This window comes from Bactrocera oleae, chromosome 2 (genome assembly GCF_042242935.1).
Source record: "Bactrocera oleae isolate idBacOlea1 chromosome 2, idBacOlea1, whole genome shotgun sequence".
In the NCBI taxonomy this organism is placed as follows: Eukaryota; Metazoa; Arthropoda; class Insecta; order Diptera; family Tephritidae; genus Bactrocera; species Bactrocera oleae.
This window is the reverse complement of record NC_091536.1, coordinates 76,238,023-76,255,496: the sequence shown is the minus strand read 5'-3', so window position 1 is coordinate 76,255,496 and position 17,474 is coordinate 76,238,023. Positions and strand designations below refer to the sequence as shown.

At 32.0% G+C, this 17,474-nt stretch overlaps 1 protein-coding gene across 1 annotated transcript in view; it reads right to left on the bottom strand.

Annotated features, from left to right (window-relative positions):
• qless (decaprenyl diphosphate synthase subunit 1 qless) overlaps positions 1-17,474 on the bottom strand; it is a 72,195-nt gene that overhangs the window by 14,141 nt on the left and 40,580 nt on the right. Inside the window, exons 3-5 of the mRNA XM_070105699.1 lie at positions 16,377-16,516; positions 15,318-15,459; positions 8,461-8,550 (exon numbers count right to left, since the gene is read on the bottom strand). Coding sequence (XP_069961800.1) covers positions 8,461-8,550; positions 15,318-15,459; positions 16,377-16,516 — 372 coding nt within the window. The remainder of the gene's footprint in view (positions 1-8,460; positions 8,551-15,317; positions 15,460-16,376; positions 16,517-17,474) is intronic.

Below are 17,474 nucleotides of genomic sequence, written 5' to 3'. Positions count from 1 at the left end.
AATAGAAAAGTATTACTTGTTATATAAAAGATCAAATCCAAAAAAGTAAGAAAGGTGGTTCGGAAATTAAATTAGAAATATAAGGTTTCATTTAACAGATGCATTTTATGGATTCAAGTCACTTCTTTCATTTAGAAGCCCTTTTTTATCCATTCATTCCAATTATTTATATATTTTATTGTCGTCAACTAATAATGGAGTTTAAATCAGAATTACAAAAAAATTAGGTCAGTATATAAAAATATTCCTATAATACTAACCGATATATTTCGATAACAATCCATGTATCGATGCCACTATATTTATCGATACATACCATCTAATTATATCGATATTTTTTTATATATAAACTATAGAATATTTGCTTCTGTTCTTTCCATAAACCTTTCAAGGTTCAAAGCACATTGTGAGTGGCTAAAAATTATATGAATTAACAGCTAACAGCATCATTCAATCCTAATTATAAACTGTACATTTTTTTTCAGTTACTATACTGATGAGTAATGCGACACGTGTTATGCAAAAACAATAGTTTTAAACCTTTTTAAATCGCCTCGAACATAAAATAATTTATTTTATGTGATAATAGTGGGCATAAGAAAAATTTCACATAAAACACCAATCTTTCAGTATGCGTGAACTAAAGCATGTTATCTACCCACTTCAAAAAGCGAAACTTGCGAAAATTTGCGAAGTTCGCACTCGTTTGTGAAGATGCTAAGCGGTTCTCGCACACGCCAACAAACAATAAATTCATATATGAACACTCAACGGAAATCATCAAGCCGGTATTACATAATATTTACATTTAAATCACGTTTATTGACTTCTATAATACACACAGCCGCAGGCAGAGACAGATGCCAACACTTTTGTTCTCGTGCCTTTCTCAAACAATATTTTTTTTAAGAATGCTCCAAGCGACTTTGAGAAAAAATCCCCGAAATCGACAAAATTAATTCGCTAATTTAGTTTTTTATTCGCTACAAAAACTTTCCATTTCTTATAATTTTGTAAAGCAATAATTTTTGTGCATTTGTTAACAAAAAAATCAATGGTTCGAGAACTTGTTCATCACAAGATTTATTTGCTTAGATAAGTTTATGGAAAAGAACCGAAACGACTGTGACAATCGCCCAAGCATAAACTTGATCATCAGAAATTAACGTGATATACAAACTATGGAAAGCTCTTATACTCGAAATGGGAAAAATGGAATCTTAAAAAACCTGTTTTTTTTTAAAGCATTCAAAAAGGTCTAGCGACATATAAATGAAATAAAGGCAAACAATCACAGTGAACTAAGGACTAGGTGTTTTCAAACCCGTTTGAATGGATTTAAATTTTACAAAAACAAATTTACGAACTTCTTTAATTTGTTTTTCAAAATACTAATAATTGATATGATAATTTTTATACCCTAAACAGGGTATATTAAGTTTGCCACGAAGTTTGTAACACCCAGAAGGAAATGTCAGAGACCATATAAGATGTATATATATAAATGATCAGCATGATGAGCTGAGTCTGTCCATCTATCCGTCTGTCTGTATATATACGAAATAGTCCCTCAGTTTTTGAGATATCGGTCTGAAATGTTTCATCTGTCCTTTTCTCTCCATGAAGCTGATCATTTGTCGGAAAAGTGCTTGTATGAATAACTTTTTCATTGGACGAGATATCCACACGAAATTTGGAATGAGTTATTGTCTAAGGAAATAACTTAATCTAAAAAGAAATTGTTTACATCGGATCACTATAGCATTTAGCTGTCATACAAACTGAAAGATCGGAATCGAGTTCTTGTAAGGAACTGTTTGTATTTGTAAAGTCTATTATAGCATCGGTTTTTCCCTATTTTTTGTGCTTTTCCAAACTTCTATTTGCTCTATTCATCAATTTGCTAGTGTATTTTTAACACTTAGTTACTTCACTAAACCGAAGCATTTAGAACTTAAGGTGTTAATTACTTTAAATTTCCGAGTTCTAGTGATTTTTAAAGTTTTTAAAAAACCGAACCCATCCATAACGAAATTCCGTTTTCCGCTTAGTGATATTTCTTAGTCAAAATCAGATGCGTAATAACTTTTAGATTTGTGTAATTTTATATGGCAAATTACACATCCAATAACAGACAATTTTGTAGACGATATATCGATTTTTACTAAGTTATCGATAACAACAACATTTTGCGATATTTGTTTTAAAAATATATTATAGGTCCATAACGCCATGCTTGGAAAAAACACATGACTTCATGTGAAAAAGGTATTGTTGGTAAACAGATTTTGAATTGAAATCCGCACGCCAGAAGTGTGATTCTACTGACAGCAAATTAATAAAATTAAATAATCAATAATAATTTTAAAAAGATGGATATTCGATCCTTTTTTCGATAACATTGATCTACATATCGATATATTTTGATGTTAATTGGTCGTTATAGGCAACTGGATCACTGTCTGCTAGCTGTAGTCGAATACACCGAAATCAGAAGTAAAACGCTAATATTTTACTCTTTAAGCCAATGTTACTGTAAAACTTCCTAGGTTTTTTCAAATTTAACAATGCGTTTTTTAAACACTTTAAATAATTGAAATTTTTTATATTTAAAAGTCTCTGTCAGGCAGTACTTTTTGTTTTTTACCCAGAAGTGTGTTCAGAGTTGTCTTACCTTCACTATGTTTACCACAATAAACTCCGCCTAACTTTAAATACTAGATTTCTTGAGAGCAATTATCTTAAACATTTTAATTCAAAGAAAACGATTGTTAGGGAATTTCGCATTTTTTCTGAACTGGTAAATAAAGCCAGGCATTGTTTACAAGAATTTATGTATAATTTTACTTTGTTTCACATAGACATATATATGTACATGTGGGTACATAAGTAGAATGTATTGTTAATATACAATTTATGTTAGCAGTTTATTATAATTTTAGTAGACAGCTGCATGAAACATTTGGAGGTACACAGTAGAAACGAAACTAAAATCGTGTTAAAAATAATAGATTAACGATTTTATAATTTATCCAAAACAATATTGATAATTCGATATTTTCTACTTTAACACAATGTAGTAGTAACGCTACTATTAAGTTAAAATTTATCAATTATCGATTTTAAAATTTATCAAAAAAAAATTCGTAAATAAACAGCGTAAATCAATTCCATACATCCTTTTTTTTAAAGAGTTTATTGAAATAATTAATATCTCAAAACAAGTTAAACAAGTAGGAAACCAGCTACAATTTATCAATTATCGATTTTATAATTTATCGAATAAAATATCGGAAAACCCGATTTTTTTTACTCTAAACGCAGTTTTAATCAATTATTTTCACAAAAGTTTACTGAAAAAATTTTCATAAATAAAAGTAATTAATGATTATTTGGATATATAAAAAAAAAGTATCTAAATTTAATTATAAATTAACACAATTTTTGTATAATTTGTAAAGAAACTTTTTTTATGCTATGAATAGCGATGCTTGCTAATTAGTAGAAGCTAATTACCTGAATTGTGCAATACAAAATGTTACGTATACGCCATGACGCATTCATTTCGTACAGCTATCATTCGTATATCCGTATTGATACACAACTTTGCTTTTTTTATAGTTAGAATTTAATAACACAGTCTCATATGCAATTTTCCGCCTATAATATTTCAAAAAAATACTCTGCCTACCCAACCCCTACAAAAATGTCGAAACCCTTCCGACGCAACTTTTACTGAACACAAAAAATGTTTTAGCTAAATCTTTATTAAGAAACCAAATTTGTTATAAGCAACTAAATAATTCGCATTTGCGAAGCCAAAATCTTTATGTAAATATGCGGAAACAAAAGCCGAGACAACGAAACTGCGTAAGAAATGCGATGAAGAAACCAATGCATAAAAAGCACGTGGGCAATAGCTGAGCAAAGCTAATGAATATTTGGAAAATTATGCAATAATTTAGTGAGAAATGCTTCTGAGGCGCTGCTAAGCGGTGTTAAAGCGTAGCGCGTGGTTAATAGCTTCAGGCTACGACAAAACCAATAGACAGCGCTACTAAATTGACAAGAGTTTGTGTGTGTGTGTGTGTGTGCCGAAGATGAGTGGTTTTAACAGTGTTGTTGGTAATGTATGCACCGATTTGTAAGATGAATATGTAAACTTAATTTTGGCGCACCCTTTGCACTAAACGCGCTTGGCATTCCAACAACAACAGCGATTATATTGCAGACATGCATATACACACACACACACACCTGCGAGTATGTAGCTAAAGCCTAAACTGACAGCAAGCAGGGAATGAATGACTGCACCTCTAACAACAACAACAACAACAACTACTACTACTACTAATACTGCTCTAAAACAACAACCACAAGCCCTACAACTGTATTAGCGCGCAGCTTGTGAGATGAATAAATACAAATAAATACGGCAAACCATATGAGCACCAGCGCGCAATCGGAATTTGTGGTCAACAACTGGCAGAAAACTGTAAAATCGACAATTTCAATGGGATTTATGTACAAAACGCGCCGACAGCCGGAGCCACTTAAACACATGACACTACACATGTTCGCAGCGACGAGTATGAGCCTCGATGTGAATGTGTGTGTGTATGTATGAATATGTTTACAAACGGTATTAACAAATTAGGTGAGTAGGGCAGACATCAAACGGTGTAACCAGCATGGCCCAAAAAACCACACACACACACATACACACATATGTATATTGAAATTTGTGTTGAATTTTGCAGAGCGCTTGGGTGGACTTTAAACATTGACCAAGTCGCCACCGCCGCCGCAGCCACCGTGGCCACCAATTTACAGCTGCAGCCACAAACCAATTGTATTTCATTTAATTTAGTTTCGTTGCGTTGCGTTTTGTTTGTTTACATTCGTAAATTGTGTACACATGCAAAAATTCATAGTGGCCAAGTGTCATTCAAATTTGATGGGATTTTCGATGTTTTAAGCAAATAATAGAAGCACACACATATGCACATGTATATATGTATGCATTTTGAACGATTTCAAATGCACGCAATGGATTTTCGATACTAAAATAATTTTATTTTCATTTGTATATTCGGATGTTATTAAATTTCATATTTTACTGCTATGCTACATAGCAACAAAAAGGCATGCATATCGCACACACACACGCATACATATCTGTGCAATTATTGACACTCTGCGGATAACAATTATTATTATTTGCATTCGATTTTATTAGTGAGTGGAATATATATATTTTTTTTCATTGCAGCGGTGCTTATGTAATTTGGCGCGATTACGTGCCTGACAAATTAAGAGCAAATTTATTAGAAACATTCACGCTTATTAATAGGCATGTGCGAGTGCTGATATTTGCTTGCATTTCTTTAAAAATATACATGTTATCAAATAAAAAAGTTTTTCATACCAGAACTTTATTTTGATTGTTCTGTTTGTATGGCAACCATATACTTTTACTATAATGATCGAATCTGAAAAAATTATTCGAAGATTGTGGCTTTATTTCGAACAGTAATTCATGTTGAATTTCGTGTAGATATCTTGTGAAATAAACATTTTTTCCAAACATAAGGACTTGATTTTGATCAGTCAATTTGTATGGCAGCTATATGCTATAGTGGTCCGAACTGAACAATTTGTTCGGAAATTGTAGCGTTGCCTTGGACAATAATCTATGCCAAATTTCGTGAAGTTTCTTAGTAAACTATCGACGTTTATGGTTCGATCATTATCTCTATTTCGCTTCACAATTGCACAACTTTAAATATATTTAAAAAATTAAATAACTTTTAGTTATACTTAAAATTACGTTACAGTCCGTTGGTGCAAAAAATACTTAGTTAAGCATCGCCATTATTTTTATCGATAACTAATTTATTAAAAGTATCGATAATTACATAAATAATATACTTAAATTCAAAAAAGATTAAAAAAAATTAATAATCGACATTAAAAAATCGATATTTTATAAGCTGGTATTTTTTTTTTGAACAAAAATTATGTTTTGTTAATACTAAAAATGATCAAAGCAAAACTAAAACTAAATAAATGAAACGATTTTTTGCTAGTATTCAAAGCTTGTAAGCACGGATACAATAAAAAACATTCTTTCATATCCCAATGGAGCCCGCTTAAGTAATAGTAAAAACTTCTGATTATCAATTTATTAAATTTTATGAGTTGATTCCCCACCGTTTCTAAATCAAACTAAATTGTCCATATATGACGCAAAAACTTAGAAGATTTTGAATTATTTCTCTTTACATTTGGTTATCGAAACTTATCAACAACTTTTTAGCTTACAAATCGGCTCCTATAGAAATTTTCCTAATAATTTTTTGTGGAGAATTTTACTTTCAGACATTCGAACTTTTCAATAACGAAAAACAAGGTTCCAACTGACCTACTCAATTGAGATAACAAGGGTTAAGGTGTTTCAAAAAATATGCGTCACTTAGTTAAACTGAAGAATTAAATTATTAAATTCTTTGCGATCGCGGGATCGCAATGAAAAATTCATTGCACAATCACTTCAGGTATTGTAGAATCAGGCAAAATGCACAAATGACATCGAGTAGTTGGAAGATTAATGACTCGAGACAACAGTAGCAAATGAGTGCATATAAAAAACGGCAAATTGTCTTTTATCGTTCGAATATAAAAATTGTAAATCTAGAGACGATTTAATTAATAAATACATAAATTTTTTGCATTTAATGCACTTCTACTGCATCTGTACTAATGAATGCATTTATAAGGTGCGCCAAGAAAATGAAATAATCAAACAAAATGTTGTGAGAACAACGAAGAATAATAAAATAAAGGATAACAGGCATTCAGACAAATAAAGCCAAAGCGATAGTCGTAAAGAGAACACAATGACGCACTGCAGTCGATTAGTTGTCAATCAGGTAACCCACCATTGAATGGCCTCCAAAAAGTTCACTGCCAATGAAGTCGTAGCCCTTTAAGTAATTTTTTATGGCATGTCCGGCATCAACGCTTCTTCTTTTACAAGAAAAGAAACTAATAAGAATATACTCTTTAAATAAGAATTCTAAAATCTGTTTTTACTGACGAGTCTATGCTTGCAAGATGCAGTTGTTAAAGCAATAAATAATAAAAGCTGGGAGGACCAACTGCATTTTCGAATTTACAGAGGACAGACTCATTGAAGTACGAACGAAAGCAGAAGACGTAGAGTTCAACACTGCGGAAGTAATGCAGCGAGCAGGCAGCATTTCAGGTTTTTAGATCGCAATCGAGACAGATAAATGGCGCGTAATGCGCTTGCTGCAGTTGTCTTATAGAAAAAACCATAAAGTATCATTATAATTGTAAGGAAACAAAAAAATACATATTTAAAGTATAAAGGGAATCACATGTTCAAGGGAATCACCGTCCGCCGTTTTGCAAGCGTTTTAGTTGGCAGACAGTTTATCGGCGATCTCGTGAGGCAAAAGCATATGTAATGATTATAATCCTACACATACAAGTACATAGGAATAAATAATTTCATAAGATACGATCAGAATGTAGAGGTGCTGGCATTGTAACTAATTGCAGTGCATTTTTGTATAAAAGATTTTATGCTTCTATATTAATTATTTGCGCTCTAACGAAAGAATATACAAAAAACAAAAAAACATTGAGCTTCACTACATATAATACTTGTAGATCAAATATTTTTTCACACAAAAAAATTGAGAAAAAAATGTATAAAATATTGTAAAGAACTCAATATACTTTTAACGAAGAAAAATGTTGCATCAAAAAAAGTAATGATAAAATTGTTTTAAATTGTATGCGATTAAAATAATCGAAAAATAGTAAGCAAGGCGTCACAACTTTATAATGAAGAAAATACAACAAAACAAAAAAGTATAAAAAAATCTAAGCGTTAAAAACGAACCAAAATCAAAATAAAATCGATAACTTTTTATCGAAAAAATATATTGAATAAAATATATTATATATTAGAAAATATAGATTATTGATAGATAAATAATCGAAATTTATATTTAAAAATTTAACAAAATAAATGTTGGGTCAAGAAAAAAATTTATAAAATATATATAGTTAAAGAATTCATTACTTTTTTGAAAAAAAAAATGTTTCAAAAATAATACAAAAATATTAAACCCAAATTGATATATTTTTATCGAAAAAAATATTGTTCGCTCAAGAAAAAATGTTTTTTCTTTTAAATATTGATTAAATATTTTTTATGATTTTTATAAGTGCTTAAAAAAATTAAATCCGTTATAAAGTAATAATATTTCTCTTCATATTATTGATTATATATACTTTGTTTAGAACTCTTCAATCATATTAAATGAATGCAAATAAATATTTGTTAAGTAAATAACTGCAAAAAACACACATTCGTTAATAAAGAAATTTTTTCTATACATTTTGGTTGTTTTTGCTTTTACTCACCTGACTTAGAATAATCGTCACATCATCGCTCTTCAGACGGGCAATCATAATCGAAGCTATGGCAAGTACATAATCGCCAGCCATTGTAACCTGAATCAATAAAAGCAAATAATAATTTAGTATAAACAAAAATGGAAAATATATAAATCAAATGCATTTAAACTGACATGTCAGTAAAAACAAACAGTAATTTAGCAATCAGAATAAGTTTATGCATAAATAATCATCTGCTCATTTTAAAAGTTGTTCTGAGTACCTTTTTAAACAGAGTTGATACACTAAACACTAAAGTACATATATATCTTCATTAGATTTTTCGCTCCTCTTCATGTAGTACGAGTACTTATTAAAGTCGTCAACCAACTTCCACAAACCTATCAGTCGCGGTATTTTAGGTCAGCTCCTTTCGGAAGCCTTTATTAGACTTCGTGGTCGTCGACAAAACTTAAAATGTTTTACCCAAATGTAAAATGCATTTGGCTACCAGCTACAGTCATCGAAAAGGACTATCTAATAAATTCAAAGAAATGTGAGAAACATTGTTCGAAGATAAAAAACAAAAACTGTTTGTAGAAAATATGTTGTATTATCATTTAGAGTAGACTAGAACTTTTCGGATATAAGGATGTCTTTATTTGGGATTAACGGGTAATTTAAGAATAAAAAGGTGGTGGGGTCTTACAGTTAGCCAAAAAAAAAAATGCTTGAAAAAAATTAGAAATAGAATACCAAAGTAGTTCTTAAATAAATATAGTGTTAAAATTATAAAGTAAAAGTACAAGTAAAAATTTTTTGTAGAAGGGCTTTCTTCGAAATATAGATAATATGAATAAGACAACTATATCATATGAATACAATATATTTGTATGTACATATAGAATTAAAAATGAATTTGAGTCACTCTTGACTAAACCATTGAAGTAAAAGCACGTCGTGTTATTTAATAAACTGATCCATTTGCGTAAGTATTTATATATTATACCAACATATAGTAATAAGTCCTAATTTTGAAATATTGTCTGTATATCGACAACTTTGGTATTAAGAAAACTCTTATGTATAAAAAGGGGATATTAAAATCGTATCGAGGACTCAATGAATAGTTGTTTTATCAGATTAAACAAATCAAGGTAAGAACTTTAACTACGACCAATATTAACGTGACTATAAAAATTTTAAACAATATTCAACGATTTTTTTTTTTCAAAGAGAAATACTTTACATATATGTATGTATGTCAAAAATGTTTGTGCCAAATTATCTACGAAAGAGTGGCATACATTTTCGCGCCAAGAACATAGATTTCTGTATCGAAACGAAAGAATCAATGACAAATATGCCAGTGCGAAATCATAATGTTTGAAACACAAATAAAGTAATGATTTTATTTGTTATTTATTTTTTTCTCTTGTATACCACAAATTTTGAACACGTCAGCTTTTTAGCGCATAAACACATAAATTTGTCTATATTCACGTAATGCTAAATGTAATCATGTTGAACGAACCTGCTGTCTGCTGGTTGTCAGGCCGTCAGCTACCACTGTTCCGCCCTGTGCGCTCGCCGCTTATTCGATTGGTATGGATAACGGTGGCTGTTTTGTTTACACGCATTGCGTAATTTTCGATTTTGCTATGCAAAGTGTAAACTCGAAGTGTTTTTTTTCTTCTCGATTTATCTTTACGCGGTATTAGGCTATTTTCGTTTAACATTTTGCACATAATTGATATCTGTCCATTTTTTTTTACTGTTTCTTCGACTATTTGAGGTTAAGCTATATCGGATTTACCATAAGTTCAACGCTCATTTAAAGAGTTAAGCAAGTTGAACATAAATTGAAAATTGCGGAAAAATATTTGGTTTTCATGTCAAGTGTTTGATCCTTATCGTTTTTAGTGAAAACAATTTAACAGTAAACTAAGGTATGTGTAAACATTACTACAGCTATACGAGGTGTGGCTTGTAAGTAATGCGGTTACGGCCTAGATTTTGAAATGTAGTGATTTGCGGTCCTAAATTCATTGAATATTTGCAGATTAAAAGCTCGTTATATCTAAAGACGTGGATTCTTGACATTGTACTTTGAAAGCATTCTAGTCGGATTATTAACTGGAAAAAGAAAATTGTTATAAAAAAAAGGGTTTTTAATAGTACTTTCACCTGCAGACAAAAACTCGACTTTTGACTCTTAATCAATCAATATATAACTAACAAACTCGGAGTTTACCATACACAAAATTTTAACTTCATATGGCGTTTCAAAAAAGTCCAAAATGTACACATGTTAATTATTAATAAAGAATGTGTGTTCAACTCGAGTTTATTAACTCTTAAGTATTAAACACGACTATTAAACTCAAAGTTCACCAAATACAAAATATTAACTCGCTTTAATTAGAGTTTTTCAAACATCCAAAAAGACCAGTAGTTAATTATTAATGAACGTAAAATATTAAACTCGAGTTTATTGCCTCTTTATTAAACACCACTATTAAACTCAAAGTTTACCATACAAAAAAAGTGTTAACTCAAATTAAATTGAATTTCTTGAAGAAGGAAAAAAAGCTCATCAATTGTTCATATACGTAGAGTTTTAAAATGCAGTTTACGATATTTTTTTATGCAAACTCATTATCTAATAATCAATCTTAGTACATACAAAACGATCTAAAAATTAATGAGCTTTTGATTTGCATCAATTGTTAGGTTGCCAATGGCTATTACCGTTTTCATCATAGATTTTGGGTTATTGTAACTCATAACTGAATGGAAGAGACGTTACAAAATAGCCGCAAAAGTTCGAAGGGTGGAGTTTAACAGATTTTATGGAGCATGCATATTCGAAGTGCTGATTTAATATGATTTAATGTTAAATGTAATTTAAAATTAATACTTTTTGTAAGTATAGTTAGGGGCTTATTTTAATCTTGTTGCTGCAAATTACCATCTGATCCAATTTAACTTGGACAGGTGCATATAGATACTCGTACACTTTCTTTTTCCTAGATTGACACAACCTACTTTTATGTTCGTTTGAATCGAATCGATATAAATATTTTCCTAGATTGCTAAAATTTTTCTTTTGTGAATGTGGAGTTTGCCTTGATTAATGTCTTTTGTATAAAGTGTGGCAATACAAGATTCGTATCAAAAGGCATAAATATTTTGCAAAAACGACGTCGAGTAAAGGTCATAAAAGAGATGCTGAGGACCCCACATGTATTAATCGCATCATTATAGGTGACGGAATGTGGGTTTATGAATATGACGTCAAAACTGTCCAACAGTTCAGCGAATGGAGCTCCAAAAATTAAGCGAAACCGAAAAACTTAAATTCGCTAAAGGCACTAAGGCTATACCAACTGAGGCTAGTACGAGGGTTGCCTCTAATATTTCGAGATTAGAAAACCAAAACAAAGATTAAACTTCGAAAATTGCTTCATATAGCTTTTTTACAATATTCTCTATTAAGATCTATACACTGTTGCACGCGTTTGAACCAATTGTCGAAGCACTTGTGCCACTCTGATTGAGGTATCTTCAAAACATGCGTTCTGAACGCATCATCCTGCTCTTCAGGTGTCGAAAAACGTTGACCTCTTAGCTTATTTTTTCTTACGGGAATAAAAATAAGTCATTCGGTGCCAAGAAGTGGAGCGGTAAAGAGTGATAGGTCTTCGGCGACTGGTTTTTCTGAGAAACAAATAGTTGTTTACCACTCAGAATTTACTGTTCTGCATTGTTCAAGTGGTATGGTTAAGACATGTCCAGTTTCTTCAAGCAAACGGGTGCTTCGTGCCCGAAAAACTTGTTGGATTTTGTTGACTCATTTAGAAATACCCATATAGTCGACTGCTGTTTAGTTTCTCATACGTGTTTCGATGCACCGCTATCGTATTTTTATAACAACTCTGTCGACCAATGGATACGGGCATTCTTTTTAGTGTTTGACAAATTGTATGAGATTGATCGTTACAATATCAGTTTGGGTACATTCACCATAAAATCGATAAACACTAGTCTTTGAGGGAGCTAAATCGCCTAAAAACGCAATTAGTTCATCGGTGCACTGTTGCTGAATTATTCCATGTCGAAAGGTATCTTCCGCGTGGCACAGAGATAAACACCTCAGAAAAACTTAATTCCAATTACGTGACACCAGCCACACACTTCAGCCGTAACAAGGTAGACAACTTTTCTGCAGAGCTCCAGCCAAAACAAAAACAAATCATTTTTAGATATATAGTATGGTCCACCACTCCTAGAGTATAACTACTATTTAATGCCATCAATATTATGCATTGCCGAATTTCGTAATCGCATGCGATAGCCATCGAATTGACATGAAAGCCAAATTTATAAATATAGGTAAATAGAGGTGTTATATATATAAAAGTATATACGTATATAAGTAAATATGTAAACATACCCACTGCTTTCAGCTTTTTGGCAAAATCAGGCGAACATGAACACGAACCTGTTTTTAGGCGGATAAATTGCACATTTTCGATTTGTGGCACATGTCATAACAACAACAACTGCAGCAAGTGCAACAAAACGCTTACACATCGCCGTTTGGCGGCAGCAATAAAACAGCTAAATAATACGCAAGCCAAAAATGAGTGCAATTATTCCAAAGCGAGTCGGTACACATATGGCCCCGCCAATCGAAGACTTGCTATCAATGGCGCCGAGGGTAGGGGCATGGTGACACCACCGGCTACCGACAATTTGTTGCAACATCGACGTAAACTTGTTCTCATTTCCCATATAGGCGCGGCTCGATTCGGCGCAGTTCGACTCGGCCAGGGACCTTCAGCGAGCGTTTAGGAAATTTCTGCTAACCGAAAATGGGAAAAATGCGACTGCATCCCGCAAAGATCGGACAAGTTGAAATAAATAATATATAAAACGTTGAGCGGCCATAAACGCCAGTTGTTTGACCGCACAATTGGCTGGCAGTTAGTCATTTGAGTCAGCTTGGTGCTGGCAGTGGCAACGAGTTTTGCCATTTTGACGTTGATTTTCAGGCGGTCAATACCATGACACTTAGCTAATTTTGATGTTGCAACTAAAAGCAGCGGAGAGTAATCAAAACGTTTGGAGCAAACAAAAAAAGCAAAGAGCAATCAGCTAAACCAGTCCAAAGTAAATTGAGAATTTAGAAAAATTGTTGGTTAACAAATGCGACGTAAATGCTCGTATAATATTGCACTATTAAACAATTACGAAAATAACTGCACTTTTATTAACAGCAATTAACATAAGCGTTAAAACGGTGTTTAGGAGAATCGAATTTTGATTGGCTGTTAATTGTTTCTTGGAGTTGAGCAATACTATACACTTTGCTTCGAATGGTGGCAATAACGGTAATATAGTAGTTTTGAAATATAGTTATAGCTCACTTAGATTATTAAGGTGTAAACTTAATCAATTAATGGTAGTACTAGGTAGACAGACAATGACTATGTATTTAAAATATTTTATTGAATTTCCTACATCTTTATATGTATACTAGGTTAGGTTCGGTCAGCTAAAAAAGCATTTTAAGGTTTATGACTTAAGCAAAGTATCAATAGCAAAATAATAAAGCACTTTTTAAATTGTAAAATAAAGTCGTAGATTAAATAAGTCCTAAGCAAGAAAATTTGTATGTAATCTAGTGTTATAAGAATATTAGGTTCATATAAAATATTTTTTAAAATTTCAAGGCATGAAAATAATAAGCCCTCTTAAATTTTTTAAGTTTTTGCGCAATGTAATATTTTTTTCAGTTTTACTTGTTTTAATTAGTGGCAAGTTTGTGTCAATATAAATAATTAAATTAATTAAAAACATTTTTAAATATTTTCTTAATTTTTTATGTTTGGCATACTCTGATAATTTTTTCGTCTTTACTTTTTTGAATAGGTGGCAATTCTGTGCATATTGTATGTCAGTAAAATTCTCTCCAGAACATATTCTTAAAATTTGTATGTTTTACACACTGTAATATTCAATATAATATTTTGATTTATTTTTCTTAGTATTATTCGTCTAGATAAATAGCAAATCTACAGAATCACAGAATTGATGCATTTCCCAAGCCGATTACTGAAGATGAAAAATGGTGCACTTACGACAGCTGCAAGCGAAAATGGTCGTGTTCGAATAGCGAGAGCGAGTAGCGGTATAAGGTCAGGAAGGTTTTGTCATGTGTTTGGTGGGATAGACAGCGAGTCATCTATTATGAGCTGCTCCTCTACTGCAACACTTTTAATTCGGACCTGTACTATTAACAATTAAACCATCTAAATGAAGCAATAGCTCAGAAGCAGCCACATTTTTTCTCCAGGGATGACATCCTTTATCTCGGAAACCAATTGAAGTTCATAATTAAATTATATAAATTCCTCTATAAAGATGATTATTTTGTGCAAACTAGATCTTTAAACATTTTAGAGTCAACATCTCTTACGTAAAATAGTAGTTATGTTAAGGTCTGCTGTTCATATTTCTACGAAGCTACGGATCATATCGGGGTTTCTTGCCATTTTTCAACGGTTATAGAGTTTTATATAAAATGCATTGACATTTCAGCTAAAAAATCTAGGTAAAGATATACTCAAAAATATCTGTTCAAAATCTTTTTCTTTAACTTTAGTAGAAGAAAAACTTTTTGTTTTCGCAAAAATATTTTATAAAAACCACAAAGCCGGAAAAATTTAGTATGTGGCATTTTAATTTGCCATGCATTCAAAAATCATTCCATTATACAAATGACCTTCACTAAAGGGCATAACAAATATCCAAACAAAAATATTCCCCTGCTGCAAAATAAATAAACAAATAAATACTAACTGACATTCACGACTCACCTTTTTGTGATTCCACAGCGCGTTCACGCTTGGCTTGCCGCGACGAATATCCGATTGATCGATGACATCGTCATGCACCAGACTTGCCGAGTGGACCATTTCGGAGAAGAGCGCAATGAATCGTTGTTTGTTCAGTAAATTGCTAAAAAATTTAATATAAAAAATAAAATAATAAATAAAAAAGACAACAAATGCTTGTGAAGAGCCGCAAGGTAGCGGAGAGGCGCACGGCAGCGACAGCCGTGAGGCAACAGTGAAATAAATAAAATAATTTCTGTTTAATTAGCACCGTTACGCTTAGGCCAAACTAAAAGCAAAATCGCGCACAACAAACAAACAAAATCGCCACCAGCGTATGCAGACACCGACACACACACACATGCAGATGCGTACAATGGTGGCAAAAATAAGTTTGCTTGCTGGTAGAGCTGGTGTTGATGCCATTTGATGGCTTCGAAGCGACCGTGTAACCTTTCTCAAACACCTTCAATAGGCGATATTATAGCCGGATTTATTGGTCGATGCGCATTTACGCAATGTTGCACACATTGTATTTTTGGTTTACAACAACAAATATACAAGTATGTTAACTAACAGCAAAGCAAATAAATCTGCCCATTAACAGCATGAATTTTATAGCAAATCACTCATACGCCCCGTATGACATGCTCAATTCAGGCTAGATGACGCTTATTAATATTAGTATTGAGATTTCAAAACTACAAAACGAAATTATGAAATGTGTTAATGAAACTCAGCGCGGCAAAAAAAAAAATTGCAAAGCGCATTAATTGCGAATTTCATTGCAATTAATTGAATTGTTTTTTTTTTTGGCCGTTTGGAATTTTTTTAAAATTTAATTATTTGTTGTTGCTGTTTATTTACTTTTTGCGCCTTTTATAACATTTTATTGTATTTTCATTGAAACTCTTTAAATATTTGCGTCGTTATTATATTCAATCGCTTGAGTGCTTTTAATTAACTACATTTTCATTTAATTTGTTCCGCTCTATTATGCCACAAGCTGCAGCATAAAGTGCGCTTTATGTGTGCGCTTACCTTGATTCCTTATTCAAATGGTAGTTAATCGCTCTGGCCATCAGCATGGTAACCATTGGACGTAGCGCTTTGCCCTGGCCGTCGAAGTAGTACGAGGCGATCTTATCGAGTTCCGTCTGACTCGTGCCTTGCCGCAGGAGCTGCACAAAGAAACAACAATAATATAAGGTGAATGAAAATGAATAATTATGGAAAAAACAAAATATTCCTCACTAGCAAACTAAATTTTATTGACAATTAAAAAACACATTTTGCATGTAGTTGGTGGGCAACTAAATTGCGTAGTAAAAACTGCAGTTCCTACACTTAAACAACTAAATAATTCTAAAATTTTAATTTCAACTATTTACGTATGCTAAACTGCGCTTTCAAGGTGATGTGCACACACAAGCATATACACATGTGTATAAACAAATAAACCCAAAATCATTTACTCATCCGTTTGAGGTATAAATAACTTTTAACCATATTGTAGCGCGACAAAATTCCCACAACGTCACAGCGCATTCATCAAAGCAGCAATTTGAAAAAAAATAAGTCATCTAAATGCCGAAAGCGTCTTATGTTGTCGCTTTTATGCGCTAACTATTGCCGCGATTGGCGGGTGTAAATGCGGATTTTTATCACATTTAACTTCTTATTTGCGCGCATATGCTTGCTCTATTATGTCATACACACAAAAAATAATAAATTTAGTCTAAAAAAATATTTTAAGCATAGTATTTGACATTTGCATATTTTTGTTGTGCGCGATGATCATGATCATCGGGGTGTTTTCTTAGGTATGAATAATAAAAGCAGCGCAGAAACTTAAGTTTCTACTCTCTAAAACTTCTGAGCGAGAATAACAGTATATGAGCAATTTTAGAGTTAATTTTAATTAATTTTAAAGGCGTCAAGTCAAGCTAAGTTTATCACAGATTAAGTTTAACAAGTAAAGAAGGGCTAAGTTCAGATGTAACCGAACATTTTATACTATTGGAACTTGCACGAATCAAAGCCCTCGGAATTTCTTCAGGTGCTGGCAAAACTGTATATTAAAAAATTTTGCGAAAAAATTACACATATATTATTCGATGAAATCGTGAATAAATTACA